The sequence below is a fragment of the Medicago sativa genome, chromosome 3 (assembly GCF_051527215.1).
Source record: "Medicago sativa cultivar Bolivia chromosome 3, Bolivia_mono, whole genome shotgun sequence".
NCBI classification, from domain to species: domain Eukaryota; kingdom Viridiplantae; phylum Streptophyta; class Magnoliopsida; order Fabales; family Fabaceae; genus Medicago; species Medicago sativa.
The window spans coordinates 86,429,785-86,442,805 of NC_140751.1; the positions used below are offsets into that span (position 1 = coordinate 86,429,785).

Genomic DNA, 13,021 nt, shown 5'->3' on the forward strand with positions numbered 1-13,021 from the left:
CATTTCATGTCAGAAAATTCTAAATTTTAGTAAACGAACCTTTCATAGTGTTCTAATCTTGTCTCAAAAAAATCGTTCAAAAATTTAAGAGTTTAAGGATAATTAATCAAACTTTATTTTAGCAGGGACTAAAATTATAAGTAAATTTTTTTTTATAGGGACTAAAAATGCTATTAAAATTAAGTAGGGACTAAACTTACAAGGCCGCTATTTTATAGGGACTAGAAACATAATTAACCCAACAAAAAAAAATAAAAAAAAAATTGGTCATTCCCGCCGTTCCGTCTGGCGGTATTAAACAAAAAAAAAAGTCAGAATTCTGCCACTTCTGCAGTTCTACTAGTATCCACCACTATATGACTGACACGCGCCAGTCCCGCCATTCTAAATGGCGGTAATGGGCACTAGAAGACAAAACAAACAAAAAAAGTTGAGAAAGTATGTCATTTTGGTGAATAATATTCATAGGGGGTCAGACATGGAGTTCTTTTTGGCATTAGGGTCAGGTAAAAAAAAAATTCGTCAAAAATATTCTCTTCCGTTCTCAAAAGAATTCTAAACTTATGCTTAATAGTCACCAAGATAATACAATGATGGTTCATCTATAATCAATAATCAAAATTACCGTATTTTCTAATCACCTCATGGCATATATAAATCAATTAGCATGATAAATAACTACACAAAATTCAGTTTTGTTTGCTTCTATTAATTTCTTGTCCTGATCATAAAAATTGTTCTTTGAATAAAAAAAATAAAAACTTATTCAATCCATCCAAATAAAATACCTTAACCGATGAATTATTGACAGATAGAGAATTCAAGGATTCAATGCAATTAAATCAAAACTAAACCAATTACAGTATTCACTTTAGATTCATGGGTGTGTTACTTCTATTTTCACATTCATAAAAGAAATTGATATAAAAACATCGCAGATAAAGAAACATTTAGACCTTATTACTTAAGTTTAAAACTGAAATCTTTATCACAAAAAGTAGAGACCCACAATTTCATGTTAATCTAAGAAGACATGCTTCTTATCGAAAACAAAACAAAGCTTCAAGTTCATGCTTATATGCATGTATTGGAAATTATTAAACAAAAAGAATATTAAATCTTGATATACACATAAAGCAAGACACGCACAATACTGTTTGGATCTTTAAAAGAAAATTGTCACGAAATAGCACATATTTAATTGAAGGCAATCTAAATCATCAACTATTCAAAAGTATAATCACAACAAGCACGAATCTTAACATGAATTCATTAAAAGGTCATGAATAGAGACTCCCCCCATATATCAATTCAACGGTTTTTCATCACCTAATCATCAATTCTCACTCAAACCCTAATTCTCATAATCTTACAAAACTCATCCTAGAACACGTTAGATGCAATCTAATGATCTACAAACTTAATATTAGTAAGATAGTCTCACCCTTACCTTAGATTGTTTTTCTGAAATCAAAAGCAACGTTCTTCGTTCCTAGGGTTCTCTCTCTCTGAGTTCTCCTCTTTCTTCTCTTTCTCCAAAAAAAAGCGGTTTAACGTAAAAACTCTTTTTAACCTAAGCTTCCTTATTTATAATATTAATCACTCTTCCTAAATTTATTTAGGCCCAATAACTTATTATTCTTTCTATTCTAACCTCCAATTCTACTTACACTAACAATTCTCATATTCTAATAAATAATAAAATAATGCCACATAATAAAATACTAACACCTCGTATATTTATTTTATTTTCGAATCTTATTTTATTTCTAAATTAAATATATCTCTACACCAATTTAACCAATATATTTCTACACCAAATAACATATATATTATACTAGTAAATACCAACATATAACATATTTAAATAAATCACATAAATAAACTCTAACTTAATAAAAATAATTAAATAAAAAGGAGGGCGTTACACAAACCCATGACCACATGTTTAAAGGGACCCAAAACTCTTACCACTTAGACTAATTCATTATTGATTTTGTTACACTTTTTTTCTTACATTGGACATTCATCTCATCATTTATATTTATTTTTATGATATTATTATAATTGTAAATTTAAATAAATTCAATCTAATATACTAACACGTGTATTCGTGCACACAAACTTATAAAATTTATTTAATATCTAACCCGTTCAACGTCGGGTCTCTAAACTAGTTTTTTTATAAATGGAGAGGATCTAGAAAAACTCAACCTTCCACTTTCCCAAAATGGGAGTATGAGTTGAGAAGATAAAATTAGGAGAAGTTGGTAATTTAGAAGTCAAGACAGCGATAGTTGCCTGTAGTTAGGAGCAGCCAATCTCATCCCATCTCATTTTTTCTATTTGCCCACCCCACCACCTCACCCCCACCCCTCTCTGTTTTCCTTTATTTTTCCTTCTCCGTCTTCTCTATCAAATGCGATGCTCATCCATCCCTAAATTGAAACCAAAACCCTAATTCCAATCCCAATCTCAATTTCAATTCTTAATTTCAATCCAACAATGTCCACACCAAAACCCATGCAAACCACAAACAAAGATTGAATTCTGAAATCGCCATCTCAATTCATTCAACCTCTTTCCAACCCATTAATCAATAATCAAACAAATGGGTGCAGCTTCAATGATTTGGAATCCAGACCTAATCCACTATCTATGCATTGCAAAATCAACCACAATCCTTGCACATCACATCAATAAAAATCCCAAAGATTCAAACATAGAAACATTAGCATCAAAATGCTTAGAACAATCCCCTCCAAATCATTCCTTCTTTTCTCACACCGTCAACAATCGTACCTACACTTTCCTAATTGAACCCCCCTTTGTTCTCTTCGCAATCTTCGACACCCACCTTCTCAAATCCCATGCTATCACTTTCCTCAACCGTATCAGATCCTCTCTCATCGAAACCCTCAATAAAAATGACAACTTTACCCCTTTCTCCCTTCAGCCCCAATTCGATTCCGTTTTAAACGAAACCCTAAATTACTACGATTTATCTCCGAATTCCGATAACGGGAAAAGCTCCCAGCCGACTACACTTCCTCTTCTTGGAAATTCCGGTGAAGGGTTGAAGAAAAAGAAGAGAATTGTTGATGATGGGAAGGAATCTGCAATGGTGGATTTATCCTCCGACGATGGTGCCTCTTTGTGTCCGTTTAACAAGGTGAATGATCGTCAGAAAGCGAAGCATATATGGAAGAAACATGTGTGGATTGTGTTGCTGCTTGATTTGTTTGTTTGTGCGGTTTTGTTTGTGATTTGGTTGTGGGTTTGCAGCGGATTCCAATGTATGGCTTATTGAATCAATGAAGGAATTCAAAGAAGAAAAAATGGCAACTTTTTTTAATATTCATGTTTTTTTTTGTCCCTTTCTATAAAGGGATTCTTAACTTTAAGAACATGAAACCGGTTTTTCTGTATGTAATTGGAATCTTTGGGTTGCTTTTTCATAAGTTTTTTTTTGTCTTTTTTTCTTCTTATATTTTCCCTACGTTTTTTCTTTATGGAAATTGCAATCCAAAGATTTGTTATTTTCCGGTTCATGGTTTGATTATGATGTATCTCATACACTTTTGTGAGAATTTGAATTTGCATTTGCTCAACTGTGCAAAAATTACAGATTTATGATGTTTAATATATGTTTTACATATTGAGCATTATTGTAACTTATTTTTCATAAAGTTTAACATAAGTTTTATGTTGTTGCTGTAGTCTTTTCTGATTTCATTTCATGGATTATCTAATCTCTAGTTATTGAGTTAGCTTAGTAGTATTTGTTATGTCTTTGCTTGATGTAATTATAAGGTTTTATTTGAACAATTAATGGTTAAACATTTGTATTAGAAATGCTGTTGTGTTATTGAGCATATTCTGATTCTCAAAATGAAATTCATTTCCCATCAGCTTGTTACATGTAGCCTTAGGGAAATGCAATGCAGCTGCTCATGAAGTTCTGTTAGTTCTGAAAAGCTCATTAGTTAAGGCTTCACGTTTTATTGATTAATCGTGGCACCAAATATTTTATAAGAATTTAAATGTGTAAGTAATAACTTTGGTTTAATATATGTGAGCGGGGTCGGTGTTGTAGGGACTTGGGAATGAGGATTTTAAGTGTTTTAATATGAAGTTGGCATCTTGATGTGGCAAAGTATGAAGGATTCTTTGTGTGTCGTGTTTGTGTAAGGTTGGTCCTTGTTTGATAGACAGAAATTCAGTTTCAAGGGGCCAGCACATGTACAGCTAACACGTTACGGGCATAGATAGATAGAATAGAAACACAAGATAAAGATGAGATGCATCTTATTTTAAAATAGTATAAAAATACAGCAATCGTTGTGACAAGTTGGCATGCTAGCTTTGGATCTAGGGAAGGGATATTGAGTAGTAGTACTTGAAATATTATCTGGTTGATTAACGTTTCCAATAATAGTGTTTTATGTGCATACTTGTGGTTCATTTGATATGAATATGTCCAACCTTTTCTATTTTCCACTTAACCTGTTTCTCTTTTATGCAAACATTATGTAATGTAACGCAGAAAAGTTTGTCTTTGCTTTTAATAGTACCCACCTACCTTTATGTGATGTGGAGTGTCACCTTTGAAATATTTGTATTTCTAATTATTTGTATTTACTATTAGTATTTTTTTTTACAAGAAAAAAACGTATTTTATCAACAATAATGTTATGTGAAAACTAAAATCAACAACCACACTACATTCTTTCAGCTTTTTTATGCATATCAGGATGCATACTTAGAATGCATCTCAGGTTGGCATACTTAGAGGAAAGATGTTTATGACCGCGTGAAATGTTACACTGTCATATACGGTCTTCACTTTTGGTTTTACAGATAATAGTCATATTTATTGATGATGTTCAATGCATGTATATGTAGGAATATAATGATAGCGCAGAGGATTTAGTGCATATGTGGTACATTTCTAAAATATGAGTGTGTTTGTTTTCCTCTTAAAAGGATTCAGCATGGGGGTTTTTTAAATAGAAATAATGTAAACCTCTAAGATTCTCTAAAATAACACGGAATTCATACATAAACACTGGCGATGAATGAAACTATTTAGCACAAATTTGGTATCCAACTCAAAAATAACATTCTTGAAATTTAGATCCATCATCCACAAACAAGCTTGATATAGACCAAAAGCTTCCCCTTCATGAATAGTTAACCAAAATGAGCAACAGAAAGTTTTGATAGCTATGAAAGCGCTCTATGCTCACTCCTTAAACACAATGTCAATAATATTTTGATCCATGGAGAGAGAGAGAGAGAGGCATTGGTGTTGCATTTTCGGAAAACAAAAGGCGATTTAGACCATTAATCCCCACTAGAAGTCAATGTGTTAGAATTACCTGCATAATTTCCTCCACGGGCATTGTTCCATTCTTCGAGAGTAGTATTACCTCGAGTTGTAATGACAAGTACATTGTCTTGAACATCATCTCAAATCTTCTATTCTGCTAATATCAAATAGTGTACCTCACATTGCTCGATAGAAGTTGAATAGTTGTGAAGGTAAATGAAGAAAATTTGGCAGTTATCAGTCTCAATGTTTGGATATTCTCACACATTCCAACATTTTTTAAATGAAGTTTATTTCAAACCACCACTTTTAAGACAGTTATGCTTCCACCATAGCTCTCCATTGACGAAATTGAGTTGAGAAGCAAAGCCCTCTAAGGCTTTGTTTGAGAGTTTAAAGGGGAGGCGAGAGTTTTGTAAGTTTGAAATATAGGAAAAAATAAAGAAATTTTTTACATTTTTAAAAGAGAATTTTTGGAGGGAATGATAAATTAATTCTTATGATTAAAATATTTTTGATTTTAAAAATATTATAACGATATTGATTGAATTTGAATAATTCATATGAACTCGCTCACTTGCTCCCAGGGCCGGCCCTTGGCCCTAGGCCATCGCAACCCCAGGCCTATACATGTAAGGGGTCCAATTTTTTTTATATCGGGGTGTATACAACAATACGTGCTTTATAAGGGGGGAATGTATAACAAATGAATCTAAAAGGTCCAAAAGTCAACGGTGCCAAAACTTCAGCCCATACCATAAGGGAGGGAAAGTCACATGACGTTGACCAATCCAATAGCGACACAAAAGTCAATTCAACTATTTTCACACTCTCTTTCACATATCACATATTTTTTATGTTTAAAAAACTTATATTGCCACATGTCGTATTTGAATTGGCCAATGCCATGTGTGACATTATGTCGCACAAGTGCAACTCTATTTTCATCGAAAGGGCCCATACATAACAATGAAAAGGGGGGGGGGGGGGGTGTTTGTTTGTGTGGGTGGGCGGGGGGGGGGGGGGGGGGTCTATATAGAAACTCAAAGCTTTATCAAACCGAAACACAACACAACAGAAACTAAGAAACGAAAACTTTGCAGAAACACAAATGCAAAATCGGCAAAACGCATCAAGGGTGTCAAATCCTTCGTCTCCTATCTTGGTGATGATGTGCCAAATGCATCTAATACTTAAATTGCTCATTTTGATATTTATGATCCAAGAAATTAAGAGAATCGTAATAACACGTCAATGGATATTTTAGTTGAAAATGGACCTTCTAGATAAATGAATCTTAATTTTTCCAATGACAAATATTTTAGACATTTATCATATGCCGGTTATTTAGGAAAATTAAGCAATGATGAGATTAGTGATCGAAAATTGCTAATATCTTGTCAACCGCCATAACTAATGCACGTATCATTCATCGTTTATCAAAAGAGGAAAAAAAATTATGACATATTATGTAAGAGGTCATTTTCTCATATTATGTCTCAGGCGTAAAATGTTAGGACCAACCTACTTACTCCTACTTTTTTTTCCAAAGCTCTTCTCTCCAAACTAGCAAACAAAACAAAGCATTGATGTCTACGACAAAACCCCTAATTAATTTCATATGTAAGAGCAAATTTTCCGACAACCACCTCAAACCTAAAATAGCCATCTTTGACGTCGGTAAAATCATGCTCACCTTCTCCCATTTCTTTTCGTTTTTGGTTTGAATATATCCTATTTATGGTGTATTCCCCTAAAATGTAGTCCTTTCTTTAACTTTTCCTCTTACTATTGATAACAATGAAGTAGGTAAGGATAATTTAAGAACAAAGATGAAATATGAATAATATATTGTGATAAATTTATTTTTATTTTCAAACTGTTAGTGGAGTTTTAAATATTATAAAAATGTCAACAACAATCAAATCTTATATTGCTAAATAGGATCGGCTACAAAGATCAAATCGCTTCGTAAAAATGTCACATCTTTAAAATGCTTAAATTTCACTAATATATGATTAAAAGTGAGAGGATCTTATATTATAGACAAAATTTAAAATAAAAATGGAAGGAACTAAAACTAGATTGACCTCGTTTGTAAATGGTCAAGTTTCACTAATATACTAGACTTTTGATCCGTGCGACGCACGAGTCTTGTCGACTATAATATAGACTAATGAATAATCTTTATCCCATAAGATCATGGATCGATCAATAAACGCAAATTAGAATATTAGAGATACAATATTACAATCAAATTTGTCTTACTATGTCCTTCAATGACACTTGAATCTTATCAAATTTTACATTTTAGTTTTGAAAAATTAATCAATTAAAGAATGTTATTTTATTTTATCACAATATATTATTGGGGAATTATCTTCTCATTTTTTTTAAAATTATAAAGAAAAAGATAAAAAAAATACAATATTATATTGTTGCACGGGTCAACTTTATTTATTACTTTTATAGTTAAACATCAAAAATTGACTTGTAATAATTGTTTTAAATTTCTACTAACATGAAAAACAAAGTCACTTCAATTAATAGAATTTCTAAATCACACATACAACTCTAAAAAGAATAATTACACTTTGATATTTACTAAAAGTAATAATATATTTTTCCAACCAAATACATACCATATCCAACCAAATAGAAGAGATCTTATACAATGAATTAATTATTTTGAAGATATGTGCTTGGTTGAAGAGCTATGTATTTTCCAAGGGGTCTAGCAATAAATGTAATTTAATGCAATTCATGGTTCCTAACAAATTTTTTTGAATTTCAAATTGAAGAAGTGTTGGAAGGAAATGGTACATAATTGGGTTAGCACTTAGCAATTAATGTGAATCATTTGGAGGAAATTTTCTATGTTTAGTTGCTGCAAAAATTATGGTAGCGGAATTTGCATGAAAATTAGGGTATTTTGTTTGTAAATGTATTAAATAAGTGTACAACAACTTGTCAAAAAAAAATCTACAGAAACAATAAATATATACAAACGATGACACAACACGATATGAATGAAAAACTCATCAGTGAGGAGAAATATTAGGGATTGCTGCATTTTAGAGGGAATTTGTTAGGTTAAATTGGTGCGCTGCATTTTAGATGGAACTAGAACGCAGACCCGTGCGCCGCACGGGTCTTATGAGTTAGAATAATTTGATATATAATAGACCGAGATATAGTGGAATGAAATTTAAATAATTAAACTACATAAATGAAATTTATCGCCAAACAAAAGCTACAATATCGATAAATATTGTATTGCCAACCAAACATGTTACACCAAAGAAATAAACGGTTTTTAATGACAACATAGCATATATTATGGAATATTACACATTTCGAAATACTTTTTCGTACACAACATTAGACGTTACATCAATATCTTCACCATCTTCATTGGTTATCGTCCTCCTCTGGATGTAACGCTCGAGACAACAACATATAATTGTCAATGTGAAAATACTGGCGTTGAGAAATATAATCCAACATGTCACAGTAATTGCCCTTGGCTCTCGTTAATTGTCACGAAAAATGAGACAACTAAAAGAAACTGTCGTCTTTGAAACTTGAAAGATCACGATTGATGCACAGGTCTTTGTGATGCACACATGAAATGTTTGTAAAACATGTGTAAAATGTATAGTTGCTTCTAATTTTTTTTTTGTTACAAAAATAAATAGAAAGAAAAGTGGTGTAATTTTTTGGAAGAAAAGATGGTATAATTATTACTTGACAAAATACACAATTATTTTTAACCCAATTTTTCATTTTATGGATCATTGAAGCAATTGTTAGAAAGACGCTTAAAAATAGTAGCAATCACATAAATGATTTGCTATGTCATTTAATCATTCATTCATATTAGCAAAAAATAATAAATAATCATTCATTCAATAGCTTTTTCAAATGGACAATGGTTTCAATATCATATTTTTTTATAGTGATTTCAATATCATTGAATCATGCATTCATACTGTTAACATCAGTGAAAAAATGCTTTACTTTAAGGGAATAAGGATCAACAAAAAAATTACAAAAGATATTACTAAGTATAAAAAAAAACTAAAAAAAATTGAAGCTTCAAATGTGCACTAATATAATCAAACACTAAGTATAGCCAAAAAAATATCAATGTGAAAAGGATCTTAAGTGGCAATAAGTTTTTTTTGAATCAGCAAAATATTATGGATAACCAAAACACTCGCAAGACGCTAAGAGACGGTGGAAAATAAAAACAAAGAGGCCGCATATATGCGTAACATCCACCCAAACAACCAAAACTATAATCCCACACAAATTCATAACAGCCCCACTAACGAAACGAAGCGAAATAGCGTAAGATATGACACTGAAATCCAATAATAACCACCGGAATTCAGACCCATAACTATGCCACAACCTGCGGAAATCGCAACACTAAAAACCGGAACCCCCCAAGCACCTGAAGCGGAGAGATCAGTCAAAAAACAGCAGCAGAAACAGGTGCCGAACCAGAAAAAAAAAACAGGTGAAACAGGTGCTGCACTGTCATGACAGCAACAGAGCCACTGCCCACCTACATGCAATAAGTAAGAGCACATCATGATGTTCACCCCTCATTTTTAGTACAATCCACTATCAAAGCAACATAACAGAAAATTTCATTATGTACATTAATTATATGGAAGACTTAAACACTTGTCCACTTTTCCAACCCACTTTGAGAGTCTTGTATACTTATCCTTTATGGGAGCCTAGCTTCAACACAGGTACCAAAAAAACTATCTTCATTTGTGCTTGCACCTTTAATATAATTGATAAAGGTTCATCTTCACAAACCTGCAATGCAATTTCATAAAAATAACAATAATTTCAGATGAAGTCGACCCCTTTGCTTGAACTCAGCCATATCATAGAAGTATTCCCTATTAATTTCTTCATTTCTGCACAAAACTCCATCAACATCACTTGATCAATACTACACTTAATTTCTTCACATGTATTTAGAGAAATGATGAGTACTTATCTCATTGATAACATAAACCTGTGCAAGAGAAATCGTGATTGCTTAAATAAATAAAAAACTATGACAACATAGAATAGAGTGCACTAATTACATAATATGTGGTAAAACGTGCAAGCAAGTCCATTGTGTCATTTTAACAAATTGTGCAAATATCCTTCTGATAGCCTATAGCTCACATCCAATTGAAATCATAATGAATGGATTTAATTGACAGGCATCCTTATAAACACACTCAGATTGATAACCTTGCTATATAAGAGCTTGCTTGTAGATGGTAAAACCTTAACCTAATTTCCAAAAAAAATGTGACAAAAAAAAAAGGCTCAGGTATATCAGCCATTTTTATGGACATCTGGTTTAACCATGACACTATGGCACCTACAATGTACATGATTTGCGCATCCTCATGTATCCTTTCTGCATCATTCACATCAGAACATGAATGACCCTCACTCATCCAATCATTAAATTTAATGATACAACAGATAAGGACTTAATGTGATTGAAGGGTTTCCATGAATTTGTTTTGAAGAGTTTTTGTTCATAACATCTGGTATAAACTAATGAAACTAAACTTTTTTCAATGTCCTTTTCATGTATATTTTTTAAACTCTGATAAACTGCCATTCAGAAAGCGCGTAATCTCTGACCACATTCATTGATAGCTATTTTACCACATACTCATTTTACTAACAGACCAAAGTTCAACAACCATAATTTATTCAGCAACTATTACCCCTGCAACTGAGGGTAAAAATGGATAATAGTCTACCATACCATATATTCAACAACCATATACATTGACATGATCAAACTTCTAGCTTACCATAATTTTTTTCGATGCACGGCAAGTAAATGTCAACCATGTGTTGATTAAGGATTGTTAACTTAATTGGTTGTCCATCATACAAAAAGATTGAGAATCATGATAGCAATTACTATCATATATAAAATTAAGATGAAATGGATTTTCATTATTTATTTGGGTGAATATCTATCTTTTTTAAACATACAAAATATGAGTTGATATAGAAAACTCAAATTGGATGTCGCTGCTGTTCATTGAAAGATAAAATAGGCATCCACAGATTCACATGGTTTACTCTAGAGCGAATATCAAATCCATGAGATTCAAGCTTAAAAAGAAAACATCCTTCAGTAGTATCCTAAATCATTGATTGTAGAAAAAAAAAAGTATAAACTTATCGACAATACACTTTTAAGTTAAAATTAGAGATTATTTAACTTGCCTCAGAATTGCAGACCTTGTCATTTTTCACATAAAATCTTCACAATAATAGTAATAACTCTCGATGCACATTTACTGTATGCCTGATAGACCATCCTATACCAGTCTTAAACTCACAGGTTCTTGCCAACACTGAACTGAAGCATCTATGAAGCAACATTGTTACACACACAAAATAAATTAATTTTGGCATAAAACAGTAGAATGAAGAGTAATCTTGCGAAAATCATGAACAAAATAATTAACCTCAGCTGATTCAACCAAATCTTCGATAGTTGTAGAAAATTATCAGAGAGAGGGACTGTAATCAGACCAGTAAAACAAATTAGAAACTTTAGGCAAATCATTAGTTAATTTTTTAAATGCACACAAAGGATAGAATAATGGTTATTGTAAAAGCTGCACCCTATAATTTTTTCTAAATCACGGTGGCGCACCGTGATTTTGATAAAGTCACCACAGAAACCCAAAATAAGCTTGGATAAAAAATATACACATCTAAGTATAACCTTATGAAATAAGCTCCTTATAGCAGTCAAAGAAAACTACCTTAAAACTCAATTTAAATTACTTGCAACTTGAAATAATATGAAAAAGGAAGACATTACACATGTAGAGCAGACTCTAATAGATAATGTTGTTTCTTCCTCATTTTCCTTTGTCCCTAGAAGCCAGAAACCAAGCTTAGTCGCCTTAAGATTCTGATCGTTCTCATACGTCACTCTGCCTTCATAAAATGATACAGATAATGAGCAAACACCTTTATAGAAATGATTCCTAAAAAAAAACAAAAAGAAACTATAGAGAAATGAGAAAATACTCGTGCCTTGGTTGAAGTCAATAGAGAAGAACATAGCAAAGTACCTTGATATAAAGTAAGCTACAATGTGATTCCATAAGTATGCCCACTTGCAAAAATATGTAACACACTTCATATGTTCTTGCCAAATGATTAGCAACACAGAATGAAAAATAATAGCAGATTCATATGTTCCTTTCAAAAACCAAAATCATATGTTAAATAATTAAGAGGTAATTACATATTGTCAAGCAAGATACTACAACAAATATCAGCGACACACACAAAGAAGTGGAGAACAACAAAACATATATAGCTTTAAATCAAGGCAAGCCTGATGCAAATACAATGTTTCAAAAAGCAGGACACAAAAAGGAAAGAACTATAAGTGAAAAACCTGAAGGGGAAAGAAACCTGTAAAAGCATCACCTTCTCATCAAAGCCTCACTCTCCATCATCATCTTCAACATATGAACTCAAACCTAGTCACACTAACTATAAGAGAAGTTACAGCTCCTAAAGAAACAGAAGAAAAAAAATATGCTAGCATAAATTGTGTGAGAAGGAAATAGTAAAATTGAAACCACGTTAAATCACTTCTATCAAATTGCGAAGTTG

General features: G+C 32.1%; 1 protein-coding gene and 1 long non-coding RNA gene across 2 annotated transcripts; one reads left to right on the forward strand and one right to left on the reverse strand.

Moving 5' to 3' along the window:
• The first annotated feature begins 2,371 nt into the window (after positions 1 to 2,371).
• LOC146941343 (SNARE-like superfamily protein) lies at positions 2,372 to 3,719 on the forward strand. Its single transcript, XM_085755100.1, has one exon. It carries the CDS (start codon positions 2,612 to 2,614, stop codon positions 3,308 to 3,310), a length of 699 nt encoding a protein of 232 aa, XP_085611226.1. The 5' UTR covers positions 2,372 to 2,611; the 3' UTR covers positions 3,311 to 3,719.
• A 7,734-nt stretch (positions 3,720 to 11,453) lies between these two features.
• On the reverse strand, positions 11,454 to 12,607 carry LOC146941344 (uncharacterized). The gene is made up of 4 exons (XR_015032328.1): positions 12,469 to 12,607; positions 12,213 to 12,331; positions 11,851 to 11,905; positions 11,454 to 11,750 (listed from the first exon to the last, which is right to left on the reverse strand). It is a non-coding gene; the product is annotated as an uncharacterized LOC146941344 (long non-coding RNA).
• Positions 12,608 to 13,021: the final 414 nt, after the last annotated feature.

Bases quoted from the DNA above. Each gene is read 5' to 3' on its own strand.
- LOC146941343 (XM_085755100.1), top strand. From the start codon at position 2,612: ATGGGTGCAGCTTCAATGATTTGGAATCCAGACCTAATCCACTATCTA.